Source organism: Dipodomys ordii, unplaced genomic scaffold (assembly GCF_000151885.1).
Source record: "Dipodomys ordii isolate 6190 unplaced genomic scaffold, Dord_2.0 Scaffold183, whole genome shotgun sequence".
Lineage (NCBI taxonomy): Eukaryota > Metazoa > Chordata > Mammalia > Rodentia > Heteromyidae > Dipodomys > Dipodomys ordii.
In genome coordinates this window covers 1086291-1108770 of record NW_012267399.1, presented here as the reverse complement: position 1 = coordinate 1108770, position 22480 = coordinate 1086291, and the positions used below count along the sequence as shown (strand labels likewise).

At 43.0% G+C, this 22480-nt stretch overlaps 1 protein-coding gene across 4 annotated transcripts in view; it reads right to left on the bottom strand.

Moving 5' to 3' along the window:
- Plekha7 (pleckstrin homology domain containing, family A member 7) overlaps positions 1-22480 on the bottom strand; it is a 215440-nt gene that overhangs the window by 53876 nt on the left and 139084 nt on the right. For 3 of the 4 annotated variants that reach the window (XM_013034137.1, XM_013034140.1, XM_013034139.1), the window contains exons 3-6: positions 10936-11047; positions 10071-10175; positions 7593-7665; positions 5765-5865 (exon numbers count right to left, since the gene is read on the bottom strand). In XM_013034137.1, coding sequence (XP_012889591.1) covers positions 5765-5865; positions 7593-7665; positions 10071-10175; positions 10936-11034 — 378 coding nt within the window. In that variant the 5' untranslated portion in view covers positions 11035-11047. Of the gene's footprint in view, positions 1-5764; positions 5866-7592; positions 7666-10070; positions 10176-10935; positions 11048-22480 lie in introns of those variants that run through there. The other variant, XM_013034141.1, reaches the window with a different exon arrangement.

The following is a 22480-nucleotide window of genomic DNA, read 5'->3' as shown; positions in this document are numbered from 1 at the left end:
ATAAGAAAACCCCTGCATTAGCCAGGCACCGGTAGCTCACGCCTGTAATCCTAGCTACTCAGGAGACTGAGATCTGAGGATCTCGATTCAAAACCAGCCTGGACAGGAACATCTGTGAGACTCTTATCTCCAATAAACCACTAAAAAACCAGAAGTGGCGCTGTGGCTCAAGCAGTAGAGTGCTCGCCTTGAGCTGAAGAGTGCAGGGACAGCACCCAAGCCCAGAGTTCAAGCCCCATGACCGACCAAAAACAAAACAAAACAAAAAAACAACAGAAAACCTGCAGCTCAATTTATGTCCTATTTATCTCACTCCTACCAAGGGGCGGGGGGGAGGGGGGAGCACAAAGACAAGGTGCACATTAGAAACAGATTTGGCCGAGGGTACTGTGGGCTAAAAAAATCTAACCTAGGGCTGTGCAACTACCACTTAAGCACTCAACTACTGAACCACATCCCTGCCCCAGAAGTAGACTTAAAAACATTAAAAAAAATTTTTTTTGTCAGCACTGGGGCTTGAACTCAAGGTCTGGGCAATGTCCCTGAGCTTCTTTTGCTCAAGGCTAGCACTCTACCACTTGAGCCACAGTGCCACTTCTGGCCTTTTCTGTTTATGTGGTACTAAGGAATCGAACCCAGGGCTTCGTGCATACTAGGCAAGCACTGTACCACTAAGCCACCTTCCCAGCCCCAGAAGTAGTCTTAAAAAAAAAAAAATCCTCATTCTGCAGAAGCAGACTCAAGAATCCTTATCTGGGTTCATCTGAAACACACACTTCTGGCTAACAACTAGACAGGGATTAAATGCAAATGAGCTATTACACCATGTAGCTTGGTGCTCATGATGATTTGGTTTGCTGTGCTTCAACTGCTTGGGATAAGATGCAGTGTGTGCCCAAAGAAACTTCTGTTTTTGTCTCTTCAAAAGACACTACAAAGTTGACCAAGCCTGAATTAAAAATATGAGTGCACCTACTATGTGCTTGTGCTTTTGTGTGTCTCCTTGAAACAAATCTGGAAAGAGATACTAGAAAGCACATGAGATGCTCTGCAAACCACAGGCAACACCACATACCCCCCTCTTCTCTGATAAGCAGGGTCTTGTCTTATACTTTGTAAGTAAAAATTAGAACCCAATCTTCACTGGAAGATGGTATAGGAAGATTTGCTGAGTGCCTATTGTATGCACTATGAAGGCAAAAAGAACATAAGCTTCCTTCTCGTCTGACCCAATTCTAAGTGCCCTGAGCCTGAGGAAGATGCCAAGGCCCAAATAGCATAAAGGTTATTTTGTTTATTTTGGGAGGGGGGAAGGGGTGGTCTCAGGCTCATAAGTGGTGTCCATTCATTGAGAGTAAGCAAAAGAACTTCTCATCTTCAACCTTTGGATGACTATGATCAGCCCAGAGAACAGAGTAGGAATTTAGGCTGCTAGAGGAAGCTTAATGTCCAAAATGGGCTATGCTCCTTACTTTCTATCAAGGTAAGCCTGGACAAATGTCTTCACTTCCTTGTGAAGACATTTCTTTAAAATGAGACCATGGGTAACAGGAGTCTCTACCCTGAAGGGCTACATAAATCACACACAGGGTGCTTAGTGCACAGCCTGTTCATTATGTTCACAAGATGTTATTTGAAGTTAGGACAGAAACAGTCACTTCAGAAACCTAAGGAAGGGATAAATGAATGAGCTTTCTGGAAATTGGTATGTGTGTGTGTGTGTGTGTGTGTGTGTGTGTGCGTGTGTGTGCATGCGCGCACGCTCATACATGAGCTTGAACTTGGGGCCTTATGCTGTTGCTTGGCCATTATACTGAGCTACCAGTACCTAGCCTTTTTGGAAACTTTTAGACTTTTCTCCTTCCCATCACTCATTTAAGTGGACTTTATATAAAATATAAGCAAGTCAGAGGGGGTAACAATGCTCAATAGGAAGTGTACTCATTACTTTGCTCATGTAACTATAACCCTCTGTAAAGTATCTTTACAATAAAAAATTTAAAAAATTATATATATATATACATATATACATATATATATATATAAAAGCAAGTCTGAGGCCACCCTATCTGGGAAAGTATAATCACTGTTATTGACCATAACTTCCATTACAAAGTGTTGGACCCATGTCTAAGAGTGAGATTAGCCACAGCTATCCAGATAGCAATAGGCTAGTTTTCCTGGTGACTACTCATGTAAATCAAATGTTTCTACTTCAGTGAAAAACAGTTGTGGAAATGCAGAAGGGTATCTAAATTGCTCAGAGGGCCCAAGGAAAGCTTCTGGAGGAGGTAACCCTAAATAGAGAACCAAAGCATAAGTAACATTCCAGGTTAAGGCTGAAGCTCAAAGGCCTATGAGTGGGAAAAGGGATGTGGCTCAGTGGCAGAGAGTGTGAGATTCTTGGTTCAATCCCAAGCATGTTAAAAACAAAGTAAAGCAGAGCAAAACAAGTCTATGTGCAAGAAATGTTCTGAGGACTGCAGCCACTATGTATGACTAGAAAGTATAAGATGTGACCAAAGATGTAGCTAGGCAGACGGGCTAGGGTTTTGTGAACCAAGATTGGACTTAATCCTGAAGGCAGAAGGAGAGCCACTGAAGAGTTTGTGGTAGGAATACAATCTGTACAAAGTGCAAGTTAGGAACTGTGTGAAGGATGGACTGGAGTTAGAAAGTTGAAGCAGTCAGCTGGGTGCCAGTGGCTCATGCCCGTAATCCTAGCTACTCAGGAGGATGAGATCTGAGGATTGTGGTTCAAAGCCAGCCGGGGCAGGAGAGACCGTGAGACTCCTATCTCCAATTAAATCACAGAAAAGGCTGGAAGTGGAACTGTGGCTCAAGTGTAGAGTGCTAGCCTTGAACAAAAGGAGATCAAGGGATAGTGCCTAGGCACGGAGTTCAAGCCTCAGTATTGGCAAAAAAAAAAAAAGGAAGGAAGGAAGGAAGGGAGGAAGGAAGGAAGGAAGGAAGGAAGGAAAGAAGGAAGGAAGGAAGGGAAGAAGGGAGGAAGGGAGGGAGGGAGGGAGGGAGGGAGGGAGGGAGGGAGGGGAAAAGTTGAAGTAGTCACCATCAGCACTTACGGCGTGCCTACTATATGCTAGCCACTGTTCTAGCAGTAAGTTATGTAGGAAAGAGAAGATGGCAACCAAGATAGGCTAGTGACAATGTAGAGGAAGAAATGGATTTGAAAGAGATGAGAACAGAATGGAAGTAAGAAAAGAAAGGTAACTTTTCCTGATGTCTGCTTATCTCCTAACATTCTACATGCTGAGGCAAACTGGAGAATATAAGCCCTATGAAGACAAGTGTTTTTTTCCCCCTTTCACTGTTGTATCTTCTGCACCCATCAACCACCAAACAACAAAACACAGGAGTTAATTAAAGCACGAAATGAGTAGAGGGTTTGTCTCCTGGCATTCCTTCAGCAGGGGCTCTTACCCTGTTTTGTGGCATGGACATTTTTGATAGTCTAGTGAATCCTACAAACACCTCTCAATATGCGTGTGTTTGGCGGGGAGGGGTGTATACACCAGTCCCAGTCCTGGGCTTGAACTCGGGGCCTGACACTGTCCACTTTTTTGATCAAGGCTAGTGCTCTACAACATCTCTACTTCTGGCTTTTTTGTAGTTCATTGGAGCCCAGAGTTTCACATACTTTACTGCTTAGGCTGGATTCAAACTGCAATCCTCAGATCTCAGCCTTCTGAGATGCCAGGATTATAGGCATGAGCCACCAGTGTCCGACTCAGAATGCTTTTAAGCAAACAAAATAAATACATTATACCAAAATATGGTTATCTGAATCATTTCAGTGTGTAATGTAATATATAGGTGCTTTTTAAATAATGTGCTGAAAGACACATCAAGTGGCAGATGTAATAATTATTACAGAATTAAGGTGTCAGTGAACATAAATGACATTTTGAAATATTGTCAAAAATTGTGCCATGATATGAAGCTATCTATGATGTTTACTGGTGACCAAGCCATCACAATGCAGATAACTGTGGTGCCTGCTTTCCTAATAATCACTTTCTTACTCACTTAGGTGCTACAAAAACAAGATGTACCTTATCCACAGACATTTATAGTCTAAAGGCAATAGTGAACCCTGGATCTTGACAAAGGAAAAGTAACGATGTGGAAGCAGTAAAGACTTTTCTACTGAAGATCCTTAGACTGCAGCTGTGTAAGGATACTTCCTGCTCCACATCTTGGATCCGAGTACTTAGAGATGAACTACAGGGTAAAAAGACTATGTATTCAAGATGCTGTATGGGAAGACTCTCCAGGTTGGCGAGCAGGACATGAATGCCCTGCCCATCAGGACAGAACTGCTCTAGAGGACACCATGAGCCCTGCATGGATGATCCTGAAGTCCTCTCCAAGGCTCTGGGTCCACCTAGCAACTGGTCTCCCTGGTAACAGCCATTGGGAAAGAATGACAGAAAGAGCCATTGGGAAAGAATGACATAGAAGCTTTCGGGTTGTGCCTAACAGGGAATTCTGAACAATCTTAGGCAAAGGATCCCTGCAACAGTGGGTGAATATGAGCTCTGAACAGAAAGAACCGACACATGAGGCAGGTATGAGGTCCAGGACAGTAAACACCATGCACAAGAACACAAGAAAATTGTCCTCTGCCCTCTAAGAAGAATAACGCTGTAACCCAAAGGGGACAATTTCTCGTTCAGACTCGGAACACCAGTGTCATTTTATAAAATCAGATCTGCCTGAAGTAGCTTTCTCTGCTCTCAGATGCTGAAGATGCCTTCTGTTTTCCAGACAAGATTTACTTCAAGTATTTTTTTGTGTGTGTGTGGGTGCAGTGGGAAGGGGGTAGGGAGGGAGAAGGAGTAGGAGGGGCGGGGGGGGGGGGGGGGGGGGGCAGAAGGAGTGAGGGTAGCTCAGGGAGAGGAGAGAACCTAGGACACTTAAAAGATGTTTTCTTGGAATCTATTTTCACACCTCCCAATGAAGTGTTAAGATGAAATATATAAATAGTTTTAAGTTACTGTGATGATATTCCAAATACTGCTCTCCCCAAGAACACATGTAATATTGGCTCCCAAGTATTGTCCAATAGTGATATTCAATCCAGATAGAAAAGTCTGAAAATCACTGAAGAAAATGATTTCAGAAAGGATCCTGAACTACAGAAGAGACTGAGCTCCTAATGATACAATAAATGTCCATTCAAGCTACCTCCTGCTGTCTCTTGCAATGTGTAGGAAGTAACGAAGATAAGGCATGGAAGAAAAAGCAAACAAAGGCAAAGAAACTGTCCTCTTTCCTATAACATAATTGAAAGAGGATAGAATTCAGGGCCGAGTTCTGCCCCCCACCATCTACCAGCTTGTAATTTTAGACAAGTTTCTTAAAATCGCAGATCCTCTCACCCCTAATTTATAAAATGAAATTAGAACCGCTGACCTCAGAAACTTCCTAGAAGCACTAAATAACAGGTATGAAAGAAGTTGGTTTTAGCAATACAATGTATGATTTTTTTAATCTTGCTTGTCAATTTGGTTGGATAGAGAAGTCCCTAAGGCATTGATGGAAAGCACATCTCTGAGTGGGTCTGTGTGGGTTTTTCCAGAACTGACTAGATTAGAAGAACACAACTGACTAGATCAGAAGAACACAATCTCAAACCTCCCATCTCTGCCTCTCATGTAGCTGGGATTACAAGTGTGAATCATTGCACACTTCTGAGAACAGTTTCCTAAAATGAATTACTACACAAGAGAAGGAGACGTACCTTAAAGGAGTACTTGCGACTGATACGATCCTCAGGGGCCACAGGTGAGATCACGTAGCTGGGCAGAGGGATGCTCCCAAGGACCGCTTCTTCTCGGCTGTCTTTGAATGGAAATACACATCAGAACAAACTTCTGAGTGACCTACCCAGGGCCCCTGTTTTCCCAGGCCCATACCAACTCCTCTCCATAGAGTATCTATGTGTTAATGCTAGAAACACACAAGTGAACCAACCAAGGCACTCTCCTGAAGAGCAGAAAGAGCCATGCAAATATACTCAACTCAGCCTGCTAATTTTAAAAAGGGGCTGATAAATGCTGTGGGGACAGAGATGATTGGCATACAGTCTGGAGAAATCAAGGTTTTAAGCATTTTTAGGGATTAGGAAAGGCATTCTAAGAAGCACAAACCTCTCAAGCAAAGTTATGAGGATATAAAAAAGTTCTGTCTTCTACTCTCCCCTTTTTTCAAACCATCTCTATAACCAATTGTCTCTTACTTTCTAATGACAGAGTTTTCCCCCATTGACATCCAACTCAAAAGCACTCGATTCGCCATTGGATAAAAAATGAAGTCCCAGTTCATCCCCTTGCTTACTGGTGGCCACCCTTACCCACCCCCTGACCTTTGTCTCCTAGAATATCCCACATGCAAGACTCATTTGGCTATGTAAGTCCATCTGTCACCTGACTTGCTTCTGCTTCTAGAGCTTTACTCAAAGTGTAATCTCTTTGTAATGCCTATGACACATAGGCAAAGGTCTACCAATCCTTAAAAGCCCAACTCCAATCCATGTCTTCTTCTTCTTTGTTTTTCCCCCCACAATCCATATTTTCTAAGAGGTTTTCTCAGATTCTCTGGCAGGAAATTCACTTGTCATTCCCTGAAGTGCTTAAGGACTTGGAGTGTCCTCTAAAGCACAGATCATAATCAGTCTTGTCTTTCTTTCCCTCTGTATTTTGAGACTTCCTTCTAAGCACTGTCTAGTCCCTAGCTTTATGTAGTGCTCCATAAAAGCTCAAATGGACAATTCAATTCACTAGTTGCCTATCCAGTATCACAAATGACAAACTTTGGTGACAGGTTACCAACTACAACCTTTTACCCACACTTCTTGGCTCTGCAGAATACTTTCAAGGTAAACATATCCCAATCTGGGAAGGAGCTAAGATAACTCTGGGTCTTGAGACTCTAAGTAGTAAGCAAACTGGATTGTGTTAAATTGAATTTCTTTTTAAAAAAATTTTTATTGTAAAGGTAATGTACAGAGGGTTTACAGTTACATAAGTCAGGTAATAAGTACATTTCTTTTTGAACAGTGTCACTTCTTCCCTCATTTTCTCCCAATTTTTCCCTCTCAAGCCCCCCTCCTAACTTGTAGAGCTCATTTTCAACATAGTGTCTAGTGAGTATCACTGCAGAATTAGTTCACCCCTTGTCACACTATTTCTGTGCCTCCCCCAAACAGATAAACTCACATACAAGACAAAAAGAACTCAAAAACAGCAACAAAAGGGGAAATACAAAAAACAAAACAAAACAAAAATCACAAAAAGTAAAATAAAAAAAAACTCGTTTCCATGTCTTGGAGTTCATTTCAACAAACATCATTTTATATGATCATATGTAGTGTTAATTGAATTTCCAAGCCAGCACTGATAAAACTGAAGTCACCAACCACTCCCATGTATACATACAAGCAAACACTCTGGCAGGATATTAAAGTACTAATTAGATTAGGCCACTGGCCCAACAACTGGATATGAGAGATCCACCATTATCACCCTCTTTAGCATATGAGATCTTGGTAGCTTGAGACTCAAGCTCACCTTTATAGTAAAACAAGCAGTAATCAGCAAGCACAAACCACCTTCTTTTCCACAGCCTCATTCCAGAACTGTCCTGCAAAACAAAGCAAATCAGTCACAGTATGAGCACAGCACTCCCTTCCAATCAAGCATATCTGATTCTGGAACTAAGACCCATATTGACTCTTTCCTTTTCCAATAAACTTATGAATGTTTTATTGAATAGCTATTCTTTGAATAAGGAATTAAACTTAGCTTCAACGATGTTTCATCACAAGAAATAAGAGTTTTCTGGTCTCCTAGAAACAAATTATTATAATGTATTTTCTTTTAGAAAGGAAAAAATATGAATCCAAAAACTACAGAAATCAACAAAAAAAGGTGTTTTTTTTTGTTTGATTTAAGGTACTATCCTGTTAAATAGCTGCATTTATATTGATTAGAAAACTGAATTTACATAGTATTGAATAGAGCTGAAGTTAGCTAATTAACTGAGGCAAAGTTCTCATTTATTGAAGCTCAGTTCTTTTCCACAAGGGACTGATTTTGTTGTTTTCTTTCTATGCAATGTAAAAAGACTTAGATTTGTTATCAAATTTGCTCATAACAAGAGTCTGCCTTTATTTATCTGAAATATAAAAAGTTACATTTATTAAGAATATCTTATACACTTGTGAATATTCAAAAAAAAACATGACCACAGTAGGAAAATAGCAATGTTAATCTGTTAGCTTTCTCTGAAACCTACAAAAACCTCAGAGTTGCTTTTAGCGTACAGATGACTCTTAAAATTTCTCTTTGTTATGTAGAAGTTTTTCACAGGCTTGAATTAAAACACAAACAAAAGAATGTAACAGTTCCTAAACAACATGAATACGTTCTTCATCTTCAACAAAGAATAAACTACTAAAGTCAAATCAAGTTTAACTTGATGCCATCCAAATACCAGTTTTATCTCCTGTAAATTGATCAGTTGATTTCTAAGATCTTGTCACACGGCACATATTACCTCTATAAATAGGAGACCCTTAACTCATGCTTCCATACCTGGTTCAAACCTTACTTCCTTTGGAAAGCCTTTCAGGACTCTTCAAGCACAGCTAGACTTTGCTGTGTGTTCATGGTGTTCTACAAAGATCTATTGTGGCTATTGCACTGCCAATGAGCTGGCAAAGGTGTGGGAGGTGGAGAGGAGAATTATTTACAATGACTTCTCTCTCCTGCTACATTTCTAAGGAGCAGTCTTTGTTTCACATGGAAAAAGTCGAGTTAATCTGCTCAGATAAAGAAAAAGTGTGAGTGTGTGTGTGTGTGTGTGTGAGTGTGTGTGTGTGTGTGTGTGTGTGTGTGTGTGTGTGTGTAGAAAGAGAGAGAGGAAACTAGAGCTGTGAAGGGAAAGAATGAGAAGGTAGAGCCATAGGCTTATCTGGAATAGACTAGGCTGAGTGTTATGGGGGTTCCCATGGAGAGAGTACTAGGGAGAGACGTCAGTGGGACTTTTTATGATTCCTCCCATGTGGCATGCAACGTAATGCCCTTGTCTGTCTTCCCACAATGTCATCCCAAAAGTGGACATCATTGTTCTTAGAGTTTGCTGGTGACTTTTTGGGAATGCTATGATAGGTAATAGATGGGGCTAGGTGACCATAGTGATATGGGGGATGCTCTTTCTGTTTCCCTTGACAGATAATGAGCTCAAGAGCAGAAATCACATGTTAACTCTTCCTAATGTGAGAGCACTTAGAAAAAATAGCAGGCCATGGGAAGCCAATGAATGAATGAATGGCAAGGATAGGAGAAAGAGAACAAAACAGACATGGTCTGGCTCTGGGAGCTCACAACCTCACCAGGGCCAGAGGTCCAGACACTGATCAAACAGGGTGGGGGTAGAGATGGAGATAGAAAGGCCCAGGGAGGTAAAAGCTGCCAGGGCTTTCTGATTGAATGGAGGTAGGAGAAGAAGGAACAGAAATGGTTCTGAGATCTCTGACCTGAATGACTGGGAGATAGTGCTGTAACCATATCACTAAGATTCAGAAAAAGCAGAATAGAATAGGACAAAGGAAGATGTTAAGGCATGAGAAGACAATGAACTGATTTGAAATTTGAGGTATTAACATATGTGTGCCATACAAGAGAAAGAGGAATTTTCAGCCAGATGATAACAAAAACATTAATATCAGGCAAGCAGATGCGGACAGAGAATGAGTGATGAGGCTGGATGATTTAGATTGATCTGTTCACACTATGGCCTGGGCCACCAGTAGTACCCAGGGTCAAAGAGGTCAAGTAGGTTTTGGGAGAAAAGCTCTAACTTCTGAACAGACTGTCAACTCACAAAAACAAACAAAAGAGCGTGCAGCATGGTAGGAAGAATCTACCTACTCCAAAGTCAGGAACAGAAATTTTCTGTATCTGTTTCTAGCATCCTAGGATCAGAGATGGAAAGAAACCAGCAAGAGCCGGCCCTCCACCTCTCTCCCTTCTCCGTCTCCTCACCTGCTTGTGCAGCCAGCCCCTTACCACCACTGGAACATTGAGGTTCCTCCGAATGGCCTGGTCCCTCTTCCCAAAGCTGTGGACTTTATTGCTGGACTTGATGATCTAGGAAAAGGCAGTCTTAAATTCTAGCAGCAAAGGATTGGGAGGGGGCACAGAAAAACACTTGTGTGTTAGGAGGGTTGTTGGCTCTCTCTGCCTCATTCTAAGTGGCAATACCGTTTGATCAGAATAGCAACAAGACAGGGAATAGGCATGCATACGGCCATGGAATTCTAATTAAAAAGAGAGCCCAAGACCTGGCAAGCCTCCCAGTTATATCACAGAGAAAAAATTAAAGGGATTTTTCAATCGACTTTCAAAGGCAGCTGTTTGCTCTAGTACACCCTATGGCTTCCTGGAGCAAAGCTACTTTCTAGCCCTAGATTTTGTCAGCTTCCCAATATGTACTCCTCCTTTGTGAGTTCACAATGTAGGTTCTTTTCCTCTGCTCCTTAGTGTTCCCACAGGTAAAACACATCAGCTTTTGGACTCTTCCCAAGGGCACTCTTCCTCAGGCCCATCTGTCACCAAAGATAGCCAAGCTCTTTCTAATACATGAGAACAGAGGTGTGGCCTTTTCAACAAACATTAAGTGAAGAGTGCATTCATTCATCAGCCTTGGTCTATCAGCAATTTCCTGTTGCCTTGCACAAGGACCACAACTCATCTTGACCTCCATTTCTGACTGTCATTTATGGAGAGCACTATGTTTTGGGTCTCCCTTCTAAAATTCTAGTGATGATCAAATGGGCTTATGTTACAATGAAAGGGCCTTGGTCAGTTTTACAAGAGGAAAAGGAAGAGCCAGTGGCCAAGAGCTCACCTTGGGTCCAGGCTTGGCCTCCAGGGTGGATGTGGTTCCAGCTGTGGATGTTTCACTGACCATGCTGGACGGTCTTTGGTTTCTCTCCTGCTTCGACATATGTGAGTTTGGCCTGTCCAGACACATGGGGAGTCCAGTGAGTAGGTGCCAAGCTGCTGATCGGAAACTTCTGAGATTGGTTCCAGGTTAGAACTGGTTACCTGGCCTTAGTTAGAGGAACCCAGAGTTTACCTTTTGGAGATTACCTGGCTCTAGCCTACAGACATAAGGTTATGATGTGCAGCCTGCCTAGGTGCTTCAGGGAACCAAGAGGATGACCGATGGGCACAACTCCATTACCAGACACTCCTTAAAGGATCGAATCCTCTCCCCTGCCTGTTGTCCTAAGATACCCACACTCACTGTCCTATGCAAATGTTTGTGATGACTGCACCATCAATAGGTGCAAGCCTCTCTTCACAGCAGGAAAGAGAAATCCATAAGCTTACTCACATACACCTCCATTCTCCTAACTCCCAAAAGAAGATGCTTATAATTAGTAACAAGAAACTACTTGCGCACACATCCACACCCCCAGATACACACAGAGAATGCTTACATAAATGCCAGTGGGGCTTGCCTCCCAAAATAGACTACTCAACAAAGAGTCCTATTCTGGGAACACTCCATTTGCCCCAAAATAGAGCCATTGGCGATATTAACCCCTTATCCCATGTCTGGAGAGCGGGAAGAAATGAAGTATGCTTCAGTCTCCAGTAAGTAGCCCCGGGGCTTCCCCACCAAACAAACATCCCAGTGACATAAAGCTTCCGATTAAGAAACTGTCCCAGGGGCTGGGAAGGTAGCTCAGTGGTAGAGCGCTTGCCTTGCATACATGAGGCCCTGGGTTCGATTCCTCAGCACCACATAAGCAACAAGAAAAAAGCCGGAAGTGGCGCTGTGGCTCAAGTGGTAGAGCGCTAGCCTCGAGCTGAAGAGCTTAGGGACAGTGCCCAGGCCCAGAGTTCAGGCCTCATGACCGGACCCCCTCCCCCCCCAAAAAAAAGGAAAAAAAAAAAGAAACTGTCCCAGGAAGCCGGCAGTCTGGGAACATTTGGTATTACACCTCAGAGACATTGAAGATGGTCCTTCTCACCTGCCTCCCCAGAGCGCTTGCATCTGCCAGTCTTTCAAAGCAACAGTAAGAAATATCCCCACACAAACACAATATTATCCTTAAACAGATCGATGCCTGGTTGCAAGACCTTGCCAACTCCAGAACCAGCAAGCTTCTTTTCTCAGCATTCTGTGGCTGGGTTTTGTCCACTATTCCAATGGGTAACAGGATCCATGCAGTTAGAAACAGGTAGAATAGAGTAAAAAATAAATTTGGAAAAAAAAAAAAAGAGGTTCTCTGCCTGAAGAGTGGAGACAATCTGTTTTGGCAGACTGGGCCAGGACTCTGAGGAGACAGCTGAAGAATCCAGGCTGGGTGCAGATGAGGAAAAAGCACTTGAGTCGTCCTTCACCAGACTCACTTTCAGAGGGGTACAAAAGGGAGAATTCTAATCTCCACAGTAGATGCGCCCTTCAAAGACCACTGTTGCTCAAAAGATAGTAATCCATCACATGACCTGATCCAGGAGGGACGCTCTCTGCAAAAGCTGTGTGTCCACTATGCTCCCTGGGTGGGGCCAGTAGCAGGACCGCTGTAGCGGCACTATCTTTCCAAGGGGTTGGCCCAGTGGGATGCCTGGCAGCTGGAGGTGCGTGTACCACCAGGCAGAAAGATCACTGGCTTCTTATCAGCCCAAGCAACTCACTCCAGATTCCCCGCCCCCGACCTCCATCCCAGCCAGACTTTTGTTACTGCTCCCCATTTAGAGGGTGAATTAATCATGCTCAGCCTCTCCCTGTTGGCAGGCACTCTGCACAGCAAGAGATAATTGCTGTTGGGGGTTGAGAAGGGGGTCTGAGAGGTTGTCCTGTGTAACAGCTACCTTCAGGAAGAACAATATCCAAAACAGGAACCTGGTCTTGACCATTTCAGATTTTCTGAGGGGAAGAGGAAAGGGAGAAGAGCTCTGGGGTTCCTCACTTAGGATGCCTGTGTCTCTCAGCTGACAGGACATGATGTTCAAGAGCCCAAAAGGTTTGCCTGGGATTTTATCAAGTACAAATTATTTTCACTAATAGATACTAATATTGATTATTATCATTCTAGAATAATAGAATATTTGAGAAATAGTACATGCTTATTATAGAATATATGGAAACTACAAGAAAAGCAGAAAAGAAAATGACACCCAACATCCTGCTAGCCAAAACAAATCCATTTTTAATACTTGACTTACTTCCAGTCTTTTTTTTTTTTTAATATTCTTGCTTTGGGTCTGGGGGTGGGTGGGTTAGTTTTGTTTTTATATAACTGTGATCATGTTCATGAATTACATCTTGATTTTTAAAACCTTACAATATAAACATTTTCTTATAATCATCCACATCATTTCAAAAACTACATCATTTTTACTAATAGACACCTCATGACTTCTCTGTGGGACAAAAACTGTAGACCTGTGACTGGCCCAGCAAATTCGGACAAAGGTACTTTAACATTTTGTACTCTCTCTCTCTATATATATATCTATATATCTAGATATTTATATAGATATCTAGATAGATATATAGATTATTTTTATTTTTATTTTTGGTGGGGCTTGAACTCTGGGCCCAGGCAGAGTCCTTGAGCGCTTCAGCTCAAGGCCAGTGCTCTATCACTTGAGCCACAGCGCCATTTTCAGTTTTCTGGTGGCTAATTGGAGATGAGTCTTACAGACTTTCCTGTCCAGGCTGGCTTTGTACTGTGATCCTCAGATCTCGGCCTCCTGAGTAGCTAGGATTACAGGCGTGAGCCACAGGCGCCCAGCTGTACTTTATATTTTTGAATGTTTATTTTTAGACGCTCTCTCCCCAGCCTAACCCCCATCTACTCTCCACATTAGCTCTGGAATGATAGCAGACTGGGAGTACTCTCCCAGTCAATAGTCTGGAAACGAAAAAAAAAAAAAAAGACTGCCCTGAAATTGTGAGTAAAGAACAGGCATGATACTGCCTTGGGAGCCCGCTGTGACATATTTCACTGGAAGAAACACTGACCATGGTCACCACATCAGTCTCCTGGAAGACAGTAGAATGGAGCAGGGAGAAGAAAGAACACCTTAAATTTGTCCTGGGAGGTGACTGTTTTGTCTCTACAAACACAGATCACGTTGGGGCTGGGAAGATGGCTCAGTGGTAGAGTGCTTGCCTTGCATGCATGAGGCCCTTGGTTTGATTCCTCAGCACCACATAAGCAGAAAAAGCCGGAAGTGGTGCTGTGGCTCAAGTGGTAAAGCACTAGCCTTGAGCTGAAGAGCACAGGGACAGCACCCAGGCCCAGAGTTCAGGTCCCATGGTCGGCAAACAAACAAACAAACCATGGAGCATGTCTTCCGTAGGACCCCACCCCCACATCCAGCAGAAACAGCTCCCAGATTCAACTATTACCTGGCAGTCCTGATCTCACTCTTTCAAAGAACACATACAACTACCCACCCATCCAAGTAACAAGATCTGTGCATTTTGTTCTATCCATGCTCTATCAGGTCCTCCAAATAGGAGTATGACTTGGAAAAAATAAAACTATAAGTTTTATTTTATCAAAAACCAAAAAGTGAGACTGGGAAAGTGGCTCAGTGGTAGAGCACTTGCCTTGCATGCATGAGGCCCTGGGTTCGATTCCTCAGCACCACATAAGCAAAAAAAAAAAGCCGGAAGTGGTGCTGTGGCTCAAGTGGTAGAGCGCTAGCCTTCAGCTGAAGAGCTGAGGGACAGAGCCCAGGCCCAGAGTCAGGCCCAACAACCGGACCCAAAACAAAACAAAAACAGAAAATGTCAACAAAAAAATCTCCAAATTATTTTCTCACTTGGTTGAGAAACTTGGTTCTCCAGGAAACTTTTAGAGATTATTACCCCAGCGTTTTGAGCAGTGAGAACAAATAAATAGCAGTGAAAGGGACCTTGCTCAGCTGGGCAGGGGCATTCTAGTACATTCACTTCAACTAGGTTCACCCTACAGGAGTGTTGCCCACTGAAGAGTCTGCCTGGGCAAACATGGTTTGTCCTCAAATCCTCAGCCTCCTATGCTCTATTAACAAGTCTTACTGAGAAACATCCCCTTCCACAGAGAAGAGCCTGTGTCCCTGGCCTCAGGCAAGCTGAGTTTTGCAGATCCCAGGGAGATGGGACAAAACAAAAACAAAAACAACCCTGCATATATAGACTCATGGTGTCATTAAATAAAATCTATGAACTTAAAAGCCTGCTTGCTGGGTTATGCTGTCTGGATTCCTAAACTACATCAGAATGATTTGAACAAAGATCTCCCTTTCCTTGGCTTAAGCTACATAAATGCTGATTGTTTTGCTAGAGGGGTGTGGGCTGAAGTTCAAAATAGTGAGCTAGAGTTTTAGCTCAATTGCTTCCCCTCAGAAAGCAACAGAAATGAACAAAAGAAATGAAGACTAGACAAAATCAGCCTGCAGAAGCCCAGTTAAAATATGATTTGATTCTACTCCCATCTTTGTCAAGGATGTGTCAGGGAGTTGGGTAAGAAGTAGCTTTCTCTGTGCCTTGATTTCCCCATCCATAAGAGGAGTTGCTTCTGCATCTTGAATATCCGAGACTAAATGCCTACTATGCATAGATGAGGGAGGTTATAAATATAGAAGACATTTTTCCTTATGACTCTCAACTCGAGTGAGTCTGTTTAATGGGAGACTGAGCTGCCTTTAATCAGTGGAGTAAACTGCTTAAAGAGGCATGTCACCAAGCAAGCATCACCAATCCTGAGGAGCAGGTACTCAGGGCCAAGCAAGCAGGAAACTGGGCTGCACTTGTCAAGTACTACTCTATTCCAGCATTAGCTCAATCCTACAAAGGTAGTTTTACCACCCTCATTTTGTAGATGAGGAACCTGAGCCCAGAGAAATTAGTAACTCCTCTAAGACAACAATTAACACTCTAAATATCTAGGCTCTGCCACAGTAAGATCAGCCTATGATATGAGGCTTTGCTCTTCTCACTCCCGCGGCCAGTTGCTAAATCAAGGGGATGCTGGGGCAGTGGAAAGAGTAAAAGCCCAGTCAACTTCTGAAGCTTACCGACTCTCCCACAAATTACCTCAGTTCTCTGGGCCTTCGTTTCCAAGTTAAAACTATTTCTTCACCTCACAAGGCAGCTCATGAATCAAAACAAATACTTGGAAAACTACAAAGCACAACATAACATGAAAAAATTATTCCTGACTATTGCCAGTAGAAAGCCCAGAACCTACAGAGTTGTGTTTTTTTCTAAACTCCTAAGGCACGTCTCTCCAGAATGCTCACAGTGCTCAAAAATCAGTTTCTAAACAACAATCACTTCCTATACTCATTCCTATGAAAGCCTAATCTAGGAGGTTTTCTGTTAAAAGATTGAAATTCTGTGGCATAAGCTTCTCTTCTAAAACAATGCCAAGAGTTGTCACAGCTGTAAAGAGATTAGAAGCTATGGACAAGCAGGATTTCTTGCAGAAAAGGCCTCATTAAATTACACCTTATCACATGGAGTCCTGAAAAAAAAAATGGACCCCCAAATTCATGCACTGCCTTAAAAGATTCCACATGGAAAGCCCAGCTCACTGACTGATTTTAAAGGAGGGATGCATGAGGAGAGGGTATTTTCACAAACACCTGCACATGTGTTCAGGAGCTTCTACCCTCAATTAAGGGGTCTAGGAAAAGCAATGCACAATATAAGTGAGGAAAAAAGAATGTTCTTGGCCCAAACGGGCAGAGACACCTCCACACTCCTCTTCCCAGAGAAAGAGACGCAGACAAACTGCCAACGCATACTGGAAACTCCTGGCACCCTGGGGGAGGCTGTCTGACACAGGTTTTCATTCAGCAACTGTGGCCTCATTATTCAACTATGACTTATTGTGCTCCTTCCTTGTCCCTCTCAGCTCTTCCTAAGCACAGGCTCCAGTTCCTCATCCCACCCAAGGAGTTGGAAAACAGCACCAAGTGCACCCTCTCTCCTGGCATAAAAACTCATCCGACTTGTGACTCCCTTTACTTCCCAATTCAGAGCACTGCTTTAAACTTAACTTGAGCCCCAAGTCTGTATCTAGCCTTAAGCCCGTGTTTTGTACTCTGCTCAGTGTCTATTTGTGCAGGAGAGAAGCAGACCTGGACCTCTCCTGCTGTCCCACCACTACTTCGCTCTATCTCACATCCAATTCTAATCTGACCCTTCAGGGAACCTTCTTCCAGCCTGTCTGCTCCTCTGGTCTACCAAGCAGCCATTGTCCTTGTTAGGCAATGACATTTTCTAGGCAAGCTCTCTGCCACTTGAGTCACACACCTAGCTAGACAACAGCATTTTTAAATGGAGATCCCAGCACTTCCCAGATAATGGGAGGTAAAAGAAAAGGACAAGAAGGGAAGTCAGAGGAAGAAATAAAATCACTCTGCCCAAGGAGCAGCTTCCCTTCTACACAGCAGACCCACCACTGCAGCATTTCACTCAGCAGACACACCAACGACATGGTTGCTATGTGGTGATGACTGTATCCCAAGGCCCAATCTCTCTGAAATATCCACATCAAAAGCCATCACTAGATGTTTGAATGAACACCATCTCTTCCCCTACCTGAAATTGTCACAAATGTTGTCTCCAGTAACCAGGAAGGAAAACTGACCAGTCAAGTTTCTGCATTTGCTTGCCAGGTGTTTCCATTTCTCCCCATTTTTTTCTGCTGCCATGGCAACCAAATGCAACAGGCAAAGCTAGACCAAGACTGACAGCATCTAGAGACAAGATGCTGGCTCTATCAGCCAATGACGACAGAACAGCCTCACAGACAAGCAGGTTTTCAGCAGGATGAACTCCTTTGGAAGAAGAGGAGTACTTCCTTTCTGTGCTCATTTGCTCCTAGAGAAGCAGGAGATAGCTATCTCCGAGAACCTGGTGCTATCCCTCCCAGGCCCAAAATCTACATAAATCTTAGTTGAGCTTTGCCCAGCAAACAGTAAGATGTATCCCCTTCAGCACAGATCAGAAGATGAGGAAAATAACACCTACCAGCATCCTCCAATTACCACTTGCAACCTTCAGGACAATTCCAACCTGCATTTGTTTTCCAAATAACCCAATAAGAAAATGAAGAACCACTCAGACCCAAATGGAAGAAACAAGCTAAACTCACTGGGTGGCTGTGAAAGGCAGACAGGCAAGGGTACTGTCCTAGTTAGGAAGCTCCAAGGTGATCCTGCATAGCATGCAGCTGGCCACTTAGCACAACAGCAGGCTTCTGAACTTCCAAAGTTACCACAAGGCCCCACCTCAACATAAAATACTTGATAGAGCCTGGGATCAGTGTACATAGCCTGCTGTCAGTCAGCTGCTGGCAGCTGCAGGCATCATTGCTGAGGAATGCTTCTCTTCTCTTTTCTTTTAGAGAACTGTAGAGGTGTTTGTCAAGAGCTGCAGAAGAGAAAACTCCCCTCTGCATGGAAACTCAACACCACAACTGCAGCCTTACATCTCAGCCCAAGAATGACTACTTAAGGAGTCCTGTGTGTAGCCCTTTTTAGCCTTGAAAAGCATGACTCCAAGCCACAATTCAAGATAATTACTGAGAATCAGAAAAAGGGCTTAAGAAGATTACAAATGAGGGGCTGTGAAGGTGGCTCAGTGTTAGAGCGCTTGCCTTGCATGCATGAGGCCCTGGGTTCAATTTCCCAGCACCACATAAGCAAAAAGAAAAAAGCCGAAGTGGCGTTGTGGCTCAAGTGGTAGAGTGCTAGCCTTGAGCTGAATAGCTGAGGGACAGTGCCCAGGCCCAGAGTTCAGGCCCCACGACTGGACCACCCCCCCCCAAAAAAAAGAGGTTGGAGAACATTGAGAAAGTTCAGCATCTTTCAAGCCAGCATAAAGTTACTATAACTCAATTTCATAACTACAACTACAATTAAAACCTCTATGAAGCAGTAACTGCATACTATATTACTAATGCAAACTCAGCACTCAGTCTACAAAGTACAGTTAAAGATGAGGACTTTTCCCTGAAGACTATTAAAGTAAGAGGCAGTGTAGCATAGTGTTTAGAAGCACATTTGGGGCCAAACTTCCTTGGAATGAAATCCTGCCTGCCACTTACCATCTGTGTACAAAGTAACTGGAGCTACTGACTGATGTCCAGGCCCTTGGGAACTAAATAGCATAAAAAATAAGGTGAAATAAGAAAACAAGCACTCTAGTCATATAGGAAGCCCACCTTGTTAGTGACAGGCTCAAAGAGCCCTACTCCTGTGGATCAGCCAGAACTGCAGGTTATGTAGGGCAAGCACTGCCTTCTTCCTCAATCCAATCACCAGGTCAGATAATTTCTTTTTGTGTGTGTGGGAGGCGGGGGTGGGGGGTCTAGTCGTGGGGCCTGAACTCTGGGCCTGGGCGCTGTCCCTCAGCTCTTCAGCTCAAGGCTAGCGCTCTACCACTTGAGCCACAGCACCATTTCTGGCTTTTTTCTTATGTGGTGCTGAGGAATCGAACCCAGGGCCTCAAGCATGCAAGGCAAGCGCTCTACCACTGAGCCACCTTCCCAGCCCCCAGGTCAGATAATTTCATCTCCCAGGTATCTTCAGAATCCACCCAGTGCTCTTCATTAATCACTCTAGCTCAACTAGTGAAGATCCTTCATGCTTCATCTTGGTCTTTACCTAGATTGTGTCTCTTGAGTGAGGCAGTCTCAACTTAAACATAGGCCTTCTGTATGGGAAAGGGGTTTGTAAGACTCCCCTTGGGTTGGTTCCCATTGAGTTCTATATTTCTTCTATCACAAACATTTATCATCTTGGTAATCTCATTTCATTATCTATATTTTTTTTACTCATTGACAGGATTACATTGGCCTTGCTACTCTTGATCTATGCAAGCATTCTTAGGAGTTTATGAATAAGTACAGGCAATATCACATCAGTTGCTAGGTATCCTTACCCATTGCAAGGCCTATCTTGCTACACTGTCCCACCTACACTGAGATAAGCTAGTACCTTTAAGACATCTAGAAAATAGCCTTGCAAAGAAGGAACATCTTTTCCTTGGAAGCTGGATGGAATTGAGATTGATTACAGAGATATTCTGGGTGGGAGGAAAAAAATTACCTTCTCACAAGTAGCCAAGAGATAGTCTTTTGTTAATAATAAGAGGGAAAGGAAGTGTGACAGAACTATTTAACAAAGCCTATGCATCTCTAGTAGTTTTGTTCCCCATTCCCAAAGTTAGGTATAGAAGTCAGGACCTCTCATGCACACTTGGCAAGCACTCGCCACTAACTTACACCCCCAACCCTCTGGCAGCTTTTATTGAAGCTGGTAGCTTTCCTTACTAATGACCCTCCATCCAGATCTTCCGACAGCAAGCATTTGTGTCCCTTGAAGGGGAGTGAACTGAATGAGCTTTTGACCTTCAGGAGTCTATAAACAAACTCATTCTGAGCTGGAATTTGGGGAATTCACATTGGTTTTGTCTTGACACAATGTTCTTTTTCAAGCTAAAAGAGAATACAATCTTTATCTTCTATTCTTTTTCTACTACAGGCTGAGTACCCCTTACCTGAAATGCTTAGGACCACAAGTTTTTGAGATTTCAGACTTTTTCAGATTTTGGAATGCTTGTATTGATTTTACCAGTTGGAAATTACTAATCCAAAAGTCCCAAATCTAAAAATCTTTTAGAGTGCCAATACAACACTAAAAATGTCTTAGATTTTAGAGCATAAGGGATTAATGATCCTTGACTTGAAGTCACATTCCCAGTCTCAGAGACTGGCCATAATGTCATATAAAGCACCAGCACCAAAGTAATTTAACAAGCCACCTCTGACCAGGATAGAAGCTGGGCTTGACTTAAAGAAAACATACTATTCCTAGATAGCACAGAACTTAAAGCCCAGCTAACCTGGAGTTAACATCTCTCTACTTCTGGCCATGCAACTTTAGGTACATGACTTTATTTCTTTGAATCACAGTTCCTTCATCTCTGGTCTGCCTCTCAGGCTTATTGCATAAATGAGATCTGTATGAATAAGCCTCTATCACAAGTAAACATACAAGAAATATCAGTGATAGATCTCTAACGAGTTCTGTATGATAATGAGCAAAGTTGAAAATACCATACAGATGAAATGATATGTTTTGGATTTACTTCAAAATGATCAAGAGAGGAAAGAAGATATAGATGAAGTTAAAAATATGAGTAGAAACAGGGCACCAGTGGCTCATGCCAGTAATCCTAGCTACTCAGGAGACTACGATCTGAGGATCGCAGTTGGAAGCCAGCCTGAGCAGAAAATTCCACGAGACTCACTAAACTACCAAAAAACCTGGAAATGGAGCTATGGCTCAAGTGGTAGAGCACAGCCTTGAGAAAAGCTCAAGGACAGTGCCCAGGCCCTGAGTTCAAGCACCCTAAATAAATAAATAAATGAATGAATGAATAAATAAATAAATAATAAGTTGGATTTATTAGCACATCTCTCTACCTTGATATATTCACATTTTTCCACATTAGAAGTTCAAAATACCAGGGCAAGGAAATGGCTTAAAAATATTGCCAGGCACCAGTGGCTCACGCCTGTAATCCTAGCTACTCAGGAGGCTGAGATGTGAGGATCATGGTTCAAAGCCAGCCCGGGCAGGAAAGTCCTTGAAACTCTTATCTCCAATAAAAACCACCAGAAAACCGGAAGTGGTGCTGTAGCTCAAGTGGTAGAGTGCTCACCTTGAGCTGAAGAGCTGAGGGACAGTGCTCAGGCCCAGAGTTCAAGCCCCATGACCGACCAAAAACAAAAAACTATGAATATTGATGTTTAAGATCATATTTGGTCTAAGTGCCTGAGCAAAGGAAAAATGACTTAAAGACTGTTTAGAGCTAATACTGTCCCTTTACTTCTCAAGTGAATGTTTTCTTCAGCTAGATGTGTAAAGGGAACAAAGCCACTTGTGCACCTTTCTTGCCTTAATCTTTTAAGAAAAGAGCACGTCCTGTTTGGGCTGCATCTGTATGTTTAAGTAGACAAGCTCCAGAAGGCAGAACCCACCTCTGGATGCCCCAGAGTCCTGGCTGAAATGGGGCTGAAGAGCTAGAAAGTTCTTAGGTAAAGAAAAGGTCAGAAGCTGGAAAGATAACTTAGTGGTACAGTGCTTTCCTAGCATGCATGAAACCTTGAGTTTGATTCCTCAGTACCACAGCAACAGAAAAAGCCAGAAGTAGAGCTGTGGCTCAAGTGGTAGAGAGCTAGCCTTGAGCAAAAGGAGCTCAGGGACAGTGCCCAGCCCCAGGACAAGGAGAAAGAGAAAGAGAAAAAGAGAATGAGAAAGAGAAAGAAAGAAGGAAGGATGGACAGACAGAGAGGGAGAGAGAGAAAGAAAGAAAGAAAGAAAGAAAGAAAGAAAGAAAGAAAGAAAGAAAGAAAGAAAGAAAG